General features: G+C 46.2%; 1 protein-coding gene and 1 long non-coding RNA gene across 2 annotated transcripts in view; one reads left to right on the top strand and one right to left on the bottom strand.

Annotated features, from left to right (window-relative positions):
* Nucleotides 1–17,946, top strand: part of LOC308183180 — a 441,868-nt gene that overhangs the window by 416,381 nt on the left and 7,541 nt on the right. The window contains exon 2 of the long non-coding RNA XR_013942326.1: nt 3,751–3,922. This is a non-coding gene — a long non-coding RNA (uncharacterized lncRNA). The remainder of the gene's footprint in view (nt 1–3,750; nt 3,923–17,946) is intronic.
* Nucleotides 7,298–13,232, bottom strand: FZD4 (frizzled class receptor 4). Its single transcript, XM_080568783.1, has 2 exons — nt 12,715–13,232; nt 7,298–11,846 (listed from the first exon to the last, which is right to left on the bottom strand). The coding sequence occupies exons 1-2, from the start codon at nt 12,991–12,993 to the stop codon at nt 10,518–10,520; spliced, it is 1,608 nt and encodes a 535-aa protein (XP_080424909.1). The 5' UTR covers nt 12,994–13,232; the 3' UTR covers nt 7,298–10,517.

Below are 17,946 nucleotides of genomic sequence, written 5' to 3'. Positions count from 1 at the left end.
ATACTGCTTACCAGCTTACTGTGTCTGTCCTCAGAAACAGAGGTTTCCACATCTAGCCATTTCTTATGGTAGATCAAGAAGGTCTGACATATACCACCGGAATCGTATCAGTTAGTTGCTATCGTAAACAATAATTGTAGGGAAAAATTCATAACACAGATAGAGATTACACTAAAAACAATACATACAGAAAAGTACAGTTGACATATTCTGGACACTTAGAATATTTGGAAAATTCTGCTTATTTGCAAAAATAAAATGCTATTTTGTTTCTTAATTCAGTGCATGCTTTCTTTCTTTTCTTTTCTTTTTTTTTCTTTTTCTTCTGAAAACCAAAAATCTGTTACTAAAGTGTTGTGTGTATTTGCTAATTACAAGCTAATGGTTGTTGGAATAAAGGAAGCGCATTTTGCTTCTTCCATGCCTGTCCCATTGACTTTGCCTGGAAATGCCTACGAGGAACTTTTGTTTTCAAAACTAGTCACAGGGAGATAACAGTGTGAATTCTGTTCTGCAATGTTTGCACGAGCACTGGCAGCGGAACTAACACAAACATTCATGGGAATTTGTTTCTGCAAGGTTAATGTCACAAATGATTTACTGAAGCCTTCCTCCTGCTCACCAGCCTGACATCCATCAAGGGAGTAAACAATATCCCCATGAATTCAGAGTGCTCTGACGCTGGTCACTGAGTAAACACTCCAGATCAGAGTCAATATTTGGGCAGTAATCAATCAGCTGGTATTTATTCCCACAAAGTTTAGGTAGAAATACCTTGAACTGAGAGTCAGAAATCAATGTTTTTGAAGATAAATCCATTTGTTCCTATTGATTCATTAAAGTTGTTCAATGAAATTGTTAAGATAGTTGATCTAACTAAAGTTATGCTTACATTATGTAGAATGATTAAAAAAAAATATCAGCTTTTTAATGACAGAAAAGAATGTGCCTGTCCTCACATGTTATCATTTCAGGAAGAAAGATGTGGATTGTCTTGCCACACATTTTTGCTATTGTCCCTTCTAATTGTTTCTCCATTAGTCTTGGTTTCTGAGAGTTTAGTACTTCTTAAAAGGGTCTTTTTTGGTTTTCTCCTTTTTTCTTTCTTTCTTTCTTTCTTTCTTTCTTTCTTTCTTTCTTTCTTTCTTTCTTTCTTTCTTTCTTTCTTTCTTTCTTTCTTTCTTTCTTTCTCTCTCTCTCTCTCTCTCTCTCTCTTCTCCCTCCCTCCCTCCCTCCCTCCCTCCCTCCCTTCCTTCCTTCCTTCCTTCCTTCCTTCCTTCCTTCCTTCCTTCCTTCCTTCCTTCCTTCCTTCCTTCCTTCCTTCCTTCCTTCCCACCTCCCTCCCTCCCTCCCTCCCTCCCTCCCTCCCTTCCTTCTTTATTCTCCACTATTTTTATGAAATGCCCGCTGAATTGAATTCTTTCTATTCCAGCACAAACAATAACTGGATGACAGAGCCCTGGCACATTGCAGATAGAGTTTCCAGAACCAAGCCCAGCCCTCATGGAATTTAATTTATAAGGTGACCAGATCATAACCAATCCTTTTGGCCAAGTCAGTGGTTACTGAATCCAGCCATGATGGATAGTAATTATTTTTTCTGTTTATTCACCAGACGAATGGTCGTTACCTCCATGGATATAACATGTTACATTCTAGTCACAGCCAAAACCACTTTCCCTCACCCCCAGCAGATGTTAGGCAGTTTTAAATATCAAGCAGGAACCTGGGTCAGTGGCTTAAAGATGATAAATTCCTCCAAACCAACATCAGGTTGAGTTGAAATGCTGAATTTGTCCTGTTAAATGTAAAATTAAAATGTTCCTTTTAGTCTCAGGACATGATTAGAGCATATTTAAAGCCATGAGAAAAAGAGAGCTACAAGTATCAGATGTGGACAAACATGAATTGTGCAAATGGCTGTTGTTATTGAAAATCTTTTGCATTTTGAATAAGGCAGATTCCTCCCATTTCCCCATGGAGGAAATCACTTGCCTTCCTTAAATGAGTGGTGATGAGCCAATGCACACAGAGGGGAATGAGATGAGAAGTGACAGGTTTTAGTTTTGCTCTGAATCTATTCGCATGGAGAATTGTCTCCCAATCAGCCCATGCTGTGGGCCTCTTTGGGCCTAAGACCTCTTGGTCTTTCTTTTGCCATTGGGATGTTACTTGGATGGTTCTGGATTGTAGGGAAAGCTCTCAAACCTGTGCTATTCCACCAACAACACTTAAAAACCTTGTGCTTGTTCTTCTTCAGTTGCTTTAGCAGAGATGGGAGGTGTGGGTGTCCTCACATACCCATGCGCCACCTTCCCCTGTACACCCTAGTACCAAAGTCACCACCCCGATCCCAACAGCCCTGACGGATCTTGGATCCTGCTCTCTGCCAGTCCACCTCAGCCAGGCCTTCCTTTGTGACAGGTGACAGCAGCTTGGTAGTAGGTTTGGGGCAGGGACCACAGACCCCTGATGGGAGCGGGCTACAGGAGGGAGCTGCGGGGTGAGCAGCTCCTGGGAAGGCCGCGCATTGAGGAGGACTGGGCTGGTGGCCACGTCTGTCAGACCTGACTTTTCACAGCCAGAAAGGAAAAAGTGTCCGATGTCCTGAGGGCAGAGGAGGGATGAAGATGTGTTCTGCATCCTGGAGATGGCAGACACGCAGGCTCCAGAGACACAAAGTCTGCTCCCAGGCATTACGTGAAAGACCTCGAGGTCTTGCAGCAGCAAGCCCCAGAACATCATATGCCACGCTGAGGGCTGTCTTTGTCAATGCTGACAGGATGAATTACTGGCATGTCAGGATGAAACCTGCCCCTTCCCCTGTTCCACTTATAAAACTGTTCTCCAGGGAAGGCTCTTTACTTCTTTTGGCTTTGCTCAGGCCACAGCTGTAGAAACATAATTGTTCTGTGAGCGGAATGGTATTTTATTTGCCATCCTTTCACACACTGGGGCCTCTGTAGCTGATTTTTAGCATTATATATATATTCCCTCCTCCTCTGAGATTCACTCTTTCCATTTCCAGGCCTCTCCCACACCCCCTACCTTTGAAAAAGATGCTACGGTTTTACTGTGGTTCTCTAGCGCGTGACTCTGCAAATGCTTTCTGCTGTCTGCCTGAGGCCCGACACTTCCTCCCACCACTGCCAAACGGCAGCCAAAAGACTAAAGGCTACCTCAGGCTGGAGGCCTTCCTTGCCACTGCGCCTCCCTGGGCCCTTTCCTTTATAACATGACTAGCGTGAGGTCCAGGAGGGGACCGTGTTAAGTCTTTCAGGTGAACTTTTCAGATCTATGTGATGCTGGCTTCTTTTACCAGCACCTTCCCTTGCTGCAGCCAGGGGAAAGATGTCCCTTTGGCCTTCATGTCATTTTTTTTTCCCTCTGTGAGCGACATCAGCAGCCTGCTGGGGGTTGCCTTGAGCCCAGAGCTAAGCAAGAAGAGGTCGATACCAAAAGGCCCTCGGCAGGGCAGCAGAGCTGGGGCTGGGTCGAGGGGCAGCTGCCACTAGGTGTCACCGGCTGCTTGCTGCAAGCACAAGGCGCCCGAGTGCATGTATAAATAGATAAATAAATAAATAAAATCCAGTCCCGAAAGTCCTGCGTTTCCGCGGAACTGCAGTTATAATCCCTTCTGAAGTGCTTGACTAAAAGCATCTCTGGGTGAATCGCTTCAGTTATGGGAGAAAATACTTCTGCTGTTACCACAGTCTCACAGTATGGTTGGGGTTGGAAAGGACCTTAAAGATCATCCAGTTCCAACCCCCTTGTCCTGTCACTGCACCCCCTGACAAAGAGTCCCTCCCCAGCCTTCCTGTAGCCCCCTTTAGGTACTGGCAGGCTGCTATGAGGTCTCCCTGGAGCCTTCTCTTCCCAGGCTGAACAACCCCAACTCCCTCAGCCTGTCTTCACAGGAGAGGTGCTCCAGCCCTCTGACCATCCTTGTGGCCCTCCCTGCCCTAATGCTTCCATGTCCTTCTTGTGCTGTGGGCCCCAGAGCTGAATGCGGTGCTCCAGGTGGGGCCTCACAGAGCAGAGCAGAGGGGTGCAAGGTTACGGTTGGCTTTCTGGGCTGCAAGTGCACGTTGCCAGCTCACGTTCATTTTTTCATCCAGCTCTACCCTCAAGTCCTACCCATCGGTCTAAAATGCTTAACGTCAGGCTGGTTCTCCATCTAACACTTTTTAAAAGCTTAACACTTCAGAAGCAGATTCTCAAATTATTTGCATTTTTTTTTTTTTTCAGGAAGGATGTTTTTGCCTTCCTCAGAATAAGCTCAGGAAATGAGAGAAACGGTCAGGAAGCCAGCTAAGTGCTGATGGAAATAAAAAATGAAGAGCTGTATTGACAAGTCATGGGTAATTTTCTTTAAATATTTTAAACCATTGATTAAAAAATGACAAAACTGAAGTTAAGCCTTCCTCTGAAGCATAACTCATTAATCTGCTCTTTTGCTTTTGGAAAGCATTTGCAGCAAGGAGCACAATCAAAAGTTAAAAATTACGGTAAAATTTGTGGTGCAGCAGTGTTTGTGTTTGGGATTTAACCTGTTTTCTCTGATGTTGTACTCAATATCTGGCAGATGGAAGGTCCCCACTCTCCAAAAACACCTAGGAAAACAGAACAGTTTATCCATGATCCCTTATCGTGTGAGCCCTCGACTGCTGCCCCTACCCTCTGAGCCACCTCTGTGCTCTTCCAGCCCTGTGGTGCCTGCTCGGTGGGCTGCTGGCAGCACAGAAAACAAAACATCTGGCTGCCAACAGCACGAAGCTGTTAATCCAGCTGGAGTTTGCCAGGGTGCCAGAAATCCTCTCCCAGCCACAGGAAGCTGTGGGGACCCAGGATCTGTGGCACAACATCAGCCGGATTGGCAAGGAGCCTCCTGCCTGATTTTATCGGAGAGGTGCAATGGGAGCATGGCATGACGCAGTGCCAGCCTTGTCACTCTCCCAGCCAGCACTGGCTTTGCAAGCAGGAAAAGATGCCCTGCTTTTTATTCAACCTACACAGATATTCGATTGAGCCCTTTGAAGTTGAGACAGGGGATGCAAACTCCTGGTGTATATTATGAGCCCAATTAGCCCAAACGTACCAGAATATGTGCTGCAAAGCATGAGAGCTGCAGCTGCTGTGGGGCTGTGCAGTGGGGCTCTCACCTATGGGCACGCTGTTCGAATCTGGACTCAATCCCCAGCTGAAGCACCAAACTTTGGGAGTTACCAGCAGCCTCACTGAAGGGTTTGCAGCTCTGGCCTCACGGGGAGGACAGGGAGGAGCTCTGCAGGACACTGCCTGCAGGAGCCAAGACAACGCAAGCCAGGCAGTTCATCCTGCCTCGTTTTTGTCAGTTCGGCCCTTTGTGGGGCTGCCACACGAACCAGGTCACCGACATGATCCGAGTTAAAAATAACCTTCTGCATAAAACAAACAGAAAACCCTGGTGGTTATTTTTAACCCAGGTCTTTTTTGCTGATGTTCTCTGCAGCTCAGCCCTACGAGTAGTTGTATGGCAAAATTAAGGAGGAGATGAAATGAGATGCAGTTACGGGAACTTGATGCTCTTAAAGGCCTTTCCCAGCCTTGATGATTCTGATTCTATGAATGAGTGGCTGAGGAAGGATAGGGTGTGGTGGAGACCTCCCTGCTGAAGCCAGCTTCTCATGATGCATTTCACATTACCGCATTACCACATTTTTAAATTAACAGAGCTTCTGATTTCTGGCTGCAGAACTCCGGTCTCCTTCGCTATGAATTCAACATTTACTCTTTAAAGAGAGCTTTAGCAAAACAAGACAAAATCAAACATTAAAAACACGCAAACCCAAATAATAAAACAACCACAAAATTTCCTGATAAAGGCTACTCTTTTGTGAGGTTTGCAGACAGCCAAACCCCCCCCTCTGTAGGCAAACCTGGGCTGATTTCCTCTTCATGGTGGTTCGTGGAGGCTGTCCCCAGGTTGGAGCAACTACAGCACTGCCATCTGACTGGTGACACTCTGAGATGCCTGGTTTGGGATGACATGTGGGGCAAGAGGCCATCAGAGGGACCCGGAGCAGCCAACACCACCTTGAACATTGTATCTGAGGTTCTTTGTTGGTGCTAACAGCTCCAACAAGAGGCAGATTCCTCTCCCTTCCCCAGAAACTTCTATGTTTGTTATGTTTAACTGTAGCTATATTAAAGTCTCCTAATTATAAGTTTCAAGTCAGAGATCTCATTAATCACCAGCTAAGAACATAACAGCGATGAGCTGCCAAAGGCATGAGGAAATCACTCTAATTATCAGTTTTAGATGCTGCTCTTCAAAACTTGATTAGTTATAGATACACAGGTGATAATTCCTACTGTCTTCTTTATAGCACATCCTCACTATTATCCACTGTAGTCTGATTTAGTTTCTTATTAGAATAGCATTATGCTAATTAAGTAATCCTGCATACAGAACATTTTGTGATGTAGATGATTAAGTGGGTTAAGATGGTGACTAATATTACAAGCTGTATAATTGGCGTCAAAGAAAGTGGTGAAGGACATACACAAAAACAAGGAACTCTCACCTAACTGGTGAACAGAAGTGATAAAAGAGGAATAAAAAATAAGCAGAGCATTAAAAAAGCTTATTTAAAAAAAAAAAAAAACAACATTTGAAAAAAATGTAGATAACAGGTTGAATCTGTTCTCTGAAGGGCTAAAAATACCCTTTTTGAGTGAGCACATTTTGAGCATGTGCCTTTTCCCAAACCACTAACAGATGTTGTACCCTCAACAGGCACGTGGCTGTGCTACCCTTCCCACCACACACACAGCATCTGGATGCTCCGTGCTTCTCTGGATGCCCTTACTCCATAATACATGGAGTAGAGGAACCTTACATAGAGCCCTGCTTTCCCCAGAAGCACTGCTACAGCAGCAGTGGACAGTTGTGTTTTTGCTTCCGTTTGGTTCTGGTGGCACACGGGGACAAGCACAAGCCCACCAGAGAACAGCCACAGCCCGCAACTGCCTCCACGTGCTCGGGGACCTGCACGCTGCCTTTGAAAGGGTTTCTTTCCACCCCATGTGCAAGCACTGAAACACGTACATACTTTCACTCTTGCCCAGTGATGTTTTGTTCTCAGCTATTTCCAGTTGGCAGAGGTGCTTTTGCAACCCACACGAGATCCAAACTGTGCTGTTTTAACCCATTCGGACCACGTGTCCTTCTTCTGTCAGGGGAAAAAAGAGCATGCAACAGCGGTATAGCCAATTCAGGAAACAAACTCACCAAAAACATGAGGGCTGCCAGGAATACCTTCGTTATCCACAGAGGTTAAAATTTTATTTTGATATAAAAATTAAATAGCAAGTTTTTTTTTTTTTTACAGTGATAAATTAGAAATTTACAGTACATACATCAGAGCAGATATATTTTCTGTACACCCCAAAATAATCAGTGTCTGTTTCCTTAGAAGCTCAGAGAAAGGAGCTAACCTGCCTGTTCAACGCAGGAGCCAGGCTTGTACCTCTCCGGCAGATGCTTCAGAAACATGCGGTCAGAAGAGCACGCACTGGGGTGGGAGAGACGGGCAGACGGAGCTGGAGGGAGCAGGGCCCGTGCCAGGAAGGTAACCGCCGAAAGGTTTCTCGTTGTATAACCACAGCAACTGCACTTCCGAGAGAGGATTAGTCACACATTTTTTGGCTTTAAATTCATAACAACGCTGAAACGAGAGAACGGACGAGTTGCAGATACCCGCTCTCCGTGACTGCTGGGTTTTGGGCTGTCTACTGTGACTTCCCCTTCAGGCATCCCCGGAGCAGAGCAAGGTGAATGCAGATGGATGGGTACATTCGTGGAATGGTTTTGTCACTGCAAGAGCTGGCACAGCGCCCCCTGAGAGCTTGCGAAAGATGTTCCTCCAGGGACAGCCGCTGGTGTCTCTCCCCTCCCCTATCCACAAAATCTGAGTGCCTCACACTTTAAAGTTGCTCAGCTCCCACGGGGCTACGCAGCGCTGTCCTCAACCAACTCATTTCCAGTGTCTCAAATCACCAGGGACACCCATCTGTCACAGTCCACAGTGCCTCAGTCAGAGATGGAGGGATCTGGTAACAGGAGTGCTACTTAACATTCGCTTCTGTGTACATAACACAGTTAAAAATGCTGTTTGTTGAATCAGTCAGGTCAAGCAGGAGTCGTATCAGCCAGGAGAGTATCCAGGGCGCTTCAGACTGAAGGACACTTGAGTGAACGTGACACCTTGGCACAGGCCACGGCTAGGTTACAGGACGGGGCTCATACTGTGTCCTCACCCCTTGAAAGTCAAAATACAGCTGCTGCTTGTACATCCCTTGCTGTGTCAGCCGACAGATCGCATCATGGAGAGTCTGAGCCATCTGAAGATTTCGTATTGCAGAACTCCTCGTCCACAGAGGAATAACCAGATCCAAGCACAACACTAATGGTGAGAGACTTTATAGAGAGGATCAAAAGGCTCAGCTGGTATGCAGCGCTGGCCAAGACAATGGTTGTACATCGAGCAGAATGTGTCAAGTTGTCACTTGTTCTGCTAGAGAGGGAGCCCGACCACAAAGACTGCAATTAGGGTTTGTTTGGTTGATTGTTTGTTTTTTAAAATATGCTCTAGCACATGTTTCAACATTGACATTGAAACAATTCACGCTTCTGGGACAGATTAGCGCTCACGGCCAGAGCTGGAATGAATTGTGGTTTGGGAAGCACATGGGGCACCTGTAGGAAAAGTGAGGACTGTACTAAAGCAGCACATGTTCTCAGTTGCCCTCGAAAGTCGTGGGAGTCTGGGCACTGGGGCGACGCTCAGCAGCCGAGCAGGTTCCACACAAACAAATGAAGCAAAAGTTTAGGGTACACAAATACAACTGAAGGTCCTTCAAAGGGACAGAGCATCGAACCAGTGTTCTCTTAAGTGCTTGTGGGCTACCACTGTTTGCATCACCTTTCTTAATAGCCAAACCAGCCCCAGACACAAGGTTCAAGCTTCCCACAAGCACGAGCCAATACCTCCACAATTAAAAGGATAAGGCAACTTGAAAGCTGCTGTGAAACATTATTCAATCAAGAAGTTGGATCTCTTCTCTTTGGATCCCTTTAGAAAGCTGACAGTGTTTCTGTCATTCCTGAGGAGTGAACGCCTGCTCGCATTCTGTATGCATCGATACGTTAAAAAAAATATCTCCATAGCTGTCAGTGAGCAACTGGAGCCTCGTTCTGAGGCAGTCAGCTGTACTGCGATGTCATGGACCGAGAATGTTCTTTTAATTGTAACTGACACACATAATTATACAACTGATCTGTGTGAACATGAGGTTGCCAAGGAACTCAACATTTCGCTTCTCCCAGACTGGCGTCTGCAGAGATACCATCGCACCGAATGAAATATATTAAGACTTAATTGCTTCATGCAATGGGTCTCCAGAGAGCCAGATAAGTTTACTTGGAGAAAACTGACATTGTTCTGAAGAGACCCTCAACTCATTTTTCTCTTTCCTGTAGGAAGGAGCACTATAACGTAAGACTTCATTTAAAGCTATTAAACGCAGCAGAATAAAGTAGTCAGCTGGAAATAGCAGGAGCACCTGAAGGAATGGGAACAGAGGCAGGCGAACAATGATAAGTGATGCATAACAGCACGCACAGTTTCCAAGCTCCCACATATTCCTCTACTTCTGACCATGACCTTGAGTAAAGCTTCTTTTAAGAAAATATGAAATATTGACAAAATCATACAATACTTCAGGTTGGAAGGAACCTAGGGAGGTCCAAATTCCTGATCAAAACACTCAGTTCAGACTAGGTTACAGACAGTAAAAAGGAGACAAAATTTGTATTAGACCATCAGATGACTTAAGAGTCATCCTCACTAATACCTCACTAAATCCTTCTTAGTTTGGGTAATTCCCAAGTTTGGGAAGTCCACTTAATTATTTGTTGGAGGACCTAATCCTTGGCTGACTCGTACAGCATACGGGAGCAACAGAATTCCCCAGGGTGTAGAGACAAAACCCTCAGCGAAGGTCTGAACTCAGAAAGAAGACAACTAATTGTGGTTCTGGGTGCTCCATCTCTGGTAACTGGACCCTAAATCAGCACCGAACTTGGACCCAGACTGCCCTTCCTCCATCAGCTGTAAGACGATGAACACAAGACAATATCCCACAGCTGTGGGCTACAGTCCCACTGCTTCTAAAGACTTCAGTATATTGCATCCTACTTTATAAAAAAAAGGAAGATAATGTGTTTGGATATTTCACAGCTTTTAAAGCCTCCCTGGGCTTTCCTATTTTGGGCAGCATGGTTTATGGCTATTGTATTTGCAGCATGATTTTTTTGTTTGTTTGCTTATTCTTCAAGGCTTTTTTTTTCCTTCCTCAAGAGACAAGTTTTGCTACTGTCTCCCCACTCTGCTCCCAGCATTTACACTGCAATGCTTATACACAATCAGTCCTTCAGGTAAGAGCAGTCAGACCATCGGGGTGTCGTCCTTTTCTCATACCACAGTCTCGTTCCCTTTCCCAGGTTTCACCCAACCATCTGCTCTCTTCTCCCGTTTCACTTTCCCTGAGTTCACCAGTCTGTTCGAGCACTTCTGCCACGTGTGCAGAGTTTTGGCTGACCAGATCCACATACCTGAAGTGATACCCACCAGGAGGGACATGAAGATTTTGAGCATCTCCACTGCCATATTGGAATCATCGGCCGAATAGCGGAAAATGGCCCAGTTGGAGATTTCGTAGAAATAACAGGCAATGACACACGTTGCTGGGACGGTGTACAGCACTGAGAAGACACCGATTTTAACCATCAGTCTTTCCAGTTTGTCAGTTTTAGTTCCATCTTTCTGAAGATTAGACCTGATTTTAAATAAGGCCACTAACCCAGCTGCAATGAATAAAGTTCCAATAACCAGGTAGGTAAAAAGCGGAGCAACAACAAAGCCCGTCAGCGCATCCAGGTTCTGGTTCCCAACGTAGCACAGGCCAGTGAGCTCGTCTGCATCTACCAGTCTCATAATCAAAATAACAATGGTCTTCACTGCAGGGATAGCCCACGCTGCAATGTGGAAATACGAACTGTGCATTTCTATAGCTTCATGGCCCCACTTGAGTCCTGCGGCCAGAAACCACGTCAATGTCAGAATAACCCACCAGATGGAGCTAGCCATCCCGAAAAAGTACATCAGCAAGAAAATTATAGCACATCCTGTGTTCTTAAGACCTTCTTGGATAAGAACAGGTTCTGCTGCCTCTTCAAAATCACAGGATATCCTTTCCCGGCCCACAGTTAGCCTCACAATATAAGCAATGCTATAAATATTGTAGCACATGCTCAAAAATATGATTGGGCGCTCCGGGTAGGAAAATCTGGATGAATCAATCAGGAAGGTCAGGACTGTGAACGCAGTTGATATGAAGCAAAGACTAGCCCACACGGCCATCCAGATATCTGTGAATTCCTTCGCTGACCTGCTGTAGAGCCCAGCATCATAGCCACATTTGAGGACACAGTTCAGGCTCCTCTTGACCCAGATGTACTGATCGGAATTGGATCCCATGCTGTGGCACTCTTCTCCAGGCTGCAAGGATGTCTTGCTATGAAGGGGAACCTCTTCATCTCCCGGGCCCTCCATGCACATGTGGTTGTGATCGTTCTGGGGTGGGAATTTGCTGCAGTTCAGGCTGTCCGGCCAGGCAAATCCAAATTCTTTTAAAACAGGTTCACATCTTCTTTTGACAGAGAGGCACATGCCACCACAGGGACCTATGGGGATGTTAATCTTCTCTGTGCACATCGGGACGTAGACTGAACAAAGGAAGAACTGGAAGAGAGAAACAGAAATCGCAAATGCGTTAGGAGAAAATTCAACAGGTCAAAACATAACAAGTTTTCTTTTTTGCCTTTTTAGCAGTAATTTTTGGTCCTTTGCCTTAAAAAACAGGAAGCAGCATAAAACAAATAAACCAAGAACAATAAAAACTTGGGAGAAAAAACCCTAAAAATGCTGCCTTCTTTCAGTTCAAGTGTGGTCCGAAGCCAAAGCCTGAACATTTCACTCCCCAGATTAGCTCCATGCAAATTTAGCCCATCACTTTCAATAAAGCGAGTGGGATTTAGCCAGATGTAAACCTCAAGGGTGCAATTTAGGAAAAAAAAAAAAAAGAAAAAAAAAGTATATTTTAAAGCGGTTTAAACAAATACATATTTTTGTTCAAGGCACTGCCTGGATATCACGGCTAGCAAACAAACAGAAGAAAAGGCATTTACTGAATCACTTCGGTTTGTGATCCTCCTGGAAGAATGCGCCTCTCTTTCACCATCGGGCCACCGACGGGCTCGCACCGGCCATAAAACGCTGCCGCTCGCTCAGCTTTGGAAACACGGCGATTTTGGGGGCCTGTGGCCACACCGGGGGGGCTTCAGGGAGTTGGGGACGCGGGGGTCCAAGCTGGCTGCTGCCGTGGGGACGTCCCTGCGGGCCGGGCATGGCAGGACCCCCTTTTTTCCCCCCTTGGGAAGCCCACACAGCGCTGCCTTGTGCTGCAGCCCGCTCCCTCCAGGCTTTGCAGCGGGGGAGATGGGGGAAATGTCAGCACAACGCCCAGCTGCCGGTTCTGGAGAAGGGGGTTTGGGGGGGGATTTGGGGGGTTTGGGGAGGGTTGGGGGGGGGGGGGGGGTTTGGGACCCACCTGGAGCTGGCTGGAGCAGCCGTACTGGATGAGGGGGGTGAAGGTGGTGAGCTGCAGCTCGGCGTCCGCCTGCAGCTCGTGGCCCACCAGGTTGGGCATCTTGGTGACATTGTAGCCCAGGTTCTGGCACATGGCGATGCGGATGGCGTCGCAGCGCCGCTCCTCCTCGTCGCCGAAGCCCCGCGTCCCGCCGAGCAGCAGGGCCAGCAGCAGGGCCAGCAGCCGCCCGGCCGCCCCCCTGCCACCACCGCCACCGCGGCCACCACGGCACCGTGCCATGGCCGAGACCCCCCGGCCCCCCACCTGCCCCCGGCCCCGGCTCCGGCCCCGGCCGCGCCGTGCCGCCCGGGCCGGCTCCAACGGGGAGGGGCCGGGGGCGGCTCTGCTCTTAAACCGCCGCGCCGAGAAACTGCCCAGGGGAGGGGACGGCGCCTCCCCGAGCCCCGGCCTCCTCCCAGCCTCCCGGGGCGGGCACAGCTACGGCCCCGGCCTGGGGGGAAAGTCCCGCTGGGTGCCCCCCGGAGCCCCCCGGAGCCCCCCGGAGCCCCTCGGCCCTGCGGAGCCTCAGAAGCGTCCCCCCCACTTCAGGCACGGCGACCCCGCTGTGAGCAGCGAGCGGCCCTGCCCTGCCTCCCCCCGGGCTTGGTGACCCGGGGCTGGGTCCCCGATGTCCCCACAGCGGTGGAGGGCGGCGACAGGGCCTGAGAGGGGCACCCCGAGGTGCCCAGGCCCAGGCCTGGTTCCCCAGGGGCAGGCTGAGCTGAGCCATCAGCCTCCTCCCTCCTCTCCCTCCTCTACCTCCTCTCCTTCCTCTCCCTCGCCAGGCCACAGGGCAGGTCTCTAAGCTGCCACCTTTTCTCCCAACACCTCCCTCACTTGTACGTCTGGCATCTCGGACACATCTGGGTGGTGGTGGTCCTTCACGGGGAGAGAGAAACCTAGGGTGCTGCTCCAAGCACCTCCTGGTGTTGGCGTACCTCCCCTAAACACATACGGGTGTAGGGTTTGTGTACTTCTCCTAAACACGTACGGATGTAGGGTTTGTGTACCTCTCCTAAATACGCACAGGTGTAGGGTTTGTGTACTTCTCCTATGCACGTACGGATGTAGGGTTTATATACCTCTCCTAAACACGTACGGATGTAGGGTTTGTGTACCTCTCCTAAGTACAGACGTAGGGTTCATGAATTTTGAGGGGGAAATTGAGCAGACCTGTAGGGTGTCCCCAGGATTAAGAGCGGACACATGAGGCTCACACTTAAACACACTCAGCGTTATTTACACCTGTAATAAAATCTGGTTGGGCTGGTTGTGCCTTTAGCAAAAATATGTCATCTATTAATGAATTGTTTGTAAAGCGCTTTGAAAATGTTTGTAAAGCCCCGGTTAAACAACCTCTGGCTGGGTGCGTGTGTGTGCACAGTGTGTGACATGTGCGGGTGTCCTGAGCACGGCCATCGCCAAGAGCCGTGCATCCGTATGTGTGTGGCCATGCTGCAATGACTGGTTTTCCTCTAGCACGAGGTGTTTTAACCAAGGTTTCATGAGCACAGGTATTTACAAAGCTCTCATCACCGTGATAGTTTATAACCAGCTCCAATAAACAGCGACTGCAGTCTTACAAAATCCTTGCGAGGCAGACAAGTCGTATTATCTTAACTTTTTAAGCACAGAGCCAGACAGCGCTGCAGTCCCAAGGTCGTGCAAGGAGGCTACGATGCAGTCAGCAACGCAGCCCGTATCTGGTGAGGTCCATATTTACTCATAAGCGTTGCCTTCTGTGACTAGCAGTGCTCCGCTGCTAATCTCGGTCGGCGATAATGCTGTGAATGCACACACTGTGCTGCAAACGTCCGCCAAGCTGTTCCCAGCCCCACCAAGTTTATGATCTGAATCAGATGGGGAACGGGTGCTGGGCATTCTGCAGTTCGTACAGGCAAACAATTAAAAAAAAAGATAAAACTCCTATAGGAAGCTCTGCCTCCTGCTTTTTTGTTTTGGTTTGGTTTGTTCTGTTTTGGTCCAGATTATGTAGGAAAGACAACTGGAGGGAGGAGGATCACAGTGACCTTAAAACTATGAATCTTCGTCTTAGTACATGAAAAACCTTTCCATTTGCAGTCTTCTGCAGCAGTTAGGCACTGAAGCAGTGTTGGCTGCTACCAGCGTAGACCTTTGCCTAATTCCCATGAAACAATTTGCCTGCTACCTTTTCAGCAAAGCCCTCTGCCAATGGACCTGGTCCTTTGACTCAGGAGAGGGACAGGGAGACATTTTAAAGCTGCAGCGGGAGACAAGTATCGTTTTAGAAAAAGAACCACCATGTGCCCCCTCCAAAAAGAAATAACTACCACTATTGCTTTTTCTTTGGGAACACAAAATAAATATTAGAAAGTGCTACGCTGCTATGTTTGCTTTGGAAAGTCTTTTAGATAATGGGAATTAGTTTTCAAAACAAGAGCACTGGCAAATCATACCAGCGGTCTGAGTTGGAAAAAATGGTAATTACCCTCCTTTGAACCTTATGCATATATTAACAGTGATTAAATGTCACCATGATAAGCATGTACATAATAGTTTCTTTAAACAGATCAAAGTAAGAAACCTGCTGCATAGTGGGTTTATAGATTCTTAGATTTCCAGACAGTTGTGAGATTCTGGCCTGAATCCTGCACAGCACAAGCCTTGTTAGTCCCTTGTTTATTGTTTGAATTACAGTATATCTTTTTTCTTAATAAATCTGATTTTGAGGTTGCCTTCATTAAAGCATCAGCAACTACCTTTCTAAAAAGCTCTAAGCATTATTTAATGTGGCCACCAATAATTATATTGGGTTTCTAGTCTGAGTTATCTTCGGCTCTGACTTTTGTTATATCTTTACCGGCCGGGTTGAGAAGTCATTACCAAGATTAGCCCTGTAGGTATTGTCAGACTGTGGTTAAGTCACCCCTTGGCCTTTTTGCAGTAAGCAAAATAGATCGAACTTCCCGAGTTTCTTACTGCAAGGCATCTTTTCCAATGCCTTGACCGTTCTTTTGATTTTAAAGGAACGAGATTCGACCCTGCTGTTTGGAAAGTACATTCAGCTCAAACCATCCTGCCTGCCTTTAAAAGTCTTGAAGGAATTATCTGACTTAGGAGCCTAAGCACCCTCGGTCCCTTTAGAGATATCTAGGATAGGCAGACACTTGCAGAGGGCAACTCACGTAATAGGGATTACATGAGTATAAAATCTTACTTATAATCTATTATCATCTTGCTGCTATTACAATTTTCCTCTTAAGTTTGTATGTGTTTTTTGCATATTTGTAAAAGTTGCAAACACATTACTACATTACAGAAATAATAGTCCCATTATCTCTCAGACTCATAGCATCTCGCAGGAAATTTGAGAAGGTTTATAACTCTATTTTGAACATTTTCAAAGCATCAGCGTTTTCCTGAACTGCTATTAGAACATGGTTTGGCTTTCCAGTAGGAATGACACTAATGTCAAACATGCAGGTGAAATAACCCCTCCATTCCTACACAAGACCATCCTGCTTATACATCCAAGGATGCTATCTACCCTTTTGACCACAGCCTTACGCTCAGAGCCACAACGGATGCCTTGTGGGCAGACCTGAGAAACCTCAGGCACCCTGTTGATTTTTTAATATGTGGATGGCATATTAGGATGTGATTTTCATAACCAAATTTACATGTCTACTTATGGTCAGATGAATTTCATTCAATAAACACCTCTGTCTGTCAACTGACGGTGAAGAGAACATAGGGTGACTAGCCCCGAAGGGAAAGGTGACTGAGAGGTGTCTAATGCTGGATGAGAGCAGGTCTCTGCCTTTCTGTCAGTCTCCTGGGTCCGTGACAGAGGGAATTGATATTGCCATCCCACAGATTTCTTATGAAGTTCTTGGATAAGAGTTACCTAAACATGTAGTTTTTTTAAAATGTGCAACTTTTAGAGCTGTTTTGGGACATCATCTTTATATTACCATTGAAATGGTAAGATCACATTAATTACATTAATTAATGTCAGTTCTGTCTAACATGCCATGTAACTTATTCCATATATGTTTGCTGAAATGCAACAAAAATATCTGTTGGACATGTCTGTCACCTGCATTGCTTATTGCCAATTCCGCAAATTTCATTTAATAACCTATTGGTACCATTAGTGACGTTTTCTTTGTCTCGGTTTATATAAAACTCAGTTGTCTTTGACCATCTGTCCATTAATTGTCTCGTTTTGCTTATTTTATCACATTCTTGTAATTCCTTTTGAATTTGTATTCATTCAAATCAATGTCTTCTTTCTCCTGTTTGTCATCGATACTTTTCTTAACTTTATATATTATTTAATTTATTAGAGATGTTTTCTTTATTTTTTCCATCTATAAAATCAGCTGATTTTCTTAATCAAGGGGCATCGCTTTCTTTGGTCAGTGAAGGCTTTTCAGTCATCCAGTAACATACTTAAAATTGATTTCTAGTTACTATTCACATGCTTAATACAAATTCTCTCCTCTACTTCTGTACTTTGTGAGGTTGACCCTTTTAAAGCAGGAAGTATGTCTATTTCCTGATTTACATTTATTCTGCTGTATTTATTCATTGTAATCAGCGTTTAAATTGTCCAGTAACAACGCAAAAGAAATGATTTGTTTTGTCATGACACTTCAAGTGCACACAGCTCTATGTGACCTCTGGAAAAAAACACTGCAGTAAGCTGTGTATGATTTTGTGTGTCTTTACATGTATATGCAAATGCACACACATATCTATTTTTATATAACAACATATTTATCAGTGTGAGTGCCAGAGAATGGGTGCAAGCCTAGCTGTGTACACAAAGTCGTGCACAGAGTGGCACTTGATTCAATGACGATGAATCAATCAACATCGATCTCAATGGGGCAGAAGAATGTATCCCAGACCTTGAAATGAATAACATAGGATGTACAGATTTATCTGCCACAGAGCACTGCAGCGCCCTGATCCAGCTCCTGTCTGAGTTAGCAGTTGGGTTTGCTGAGAGATGGCCTGGGTCCTAATCGTATAGGGTGGAGTTTGCTCTCGATGAGAGGTGCTTCATTTAGGTTTCTGCCTCTTGGTCTTTGCATGTGAGTCAGGGGGTTCATTTCTCTCTGTGGTCAAGGAAGATGCAGACAGTGCAACGCAGGGCAGGTCTCCTATCACACTGCTAGTCTCTGTTTTCATGCAGAAAACATT

This window comes from Anser brachyrhynchus (assembly GCF_964034855.1).
Source record: "Anser brachyrhynchus genome assembly, chromosome: 1".
Taxonomy (NCBI): domain Eukaryota; kingdom Metazoa; phylum Chordata; class Aves; order Anseriformes; family Anatidae; genus Anser; species Anser brachyrhynchus.
The sequence above is the reverse complement of the archived record's forward strand: the minus strand, read 5'-3'. Positions and strand labels throughout refer to the sequence as shown.

Coding starts and splice junctions, on each gene's coding strand:
- FZD4 (XM_080568783.1), bottom strand. CDS start 12,993: ATGGCACGGTGCCGTGGTGGCCGCGGTGGCGGTGGTGGCAGGGGGGCG. Junction 11,847..12,714: donor GCTGCTCCAGCCAGCTCCAG/GTGGGTCCCAAA, acceptor TCTCTCTTCCAG/TTCTTCCTTTGTTCAGTCTA.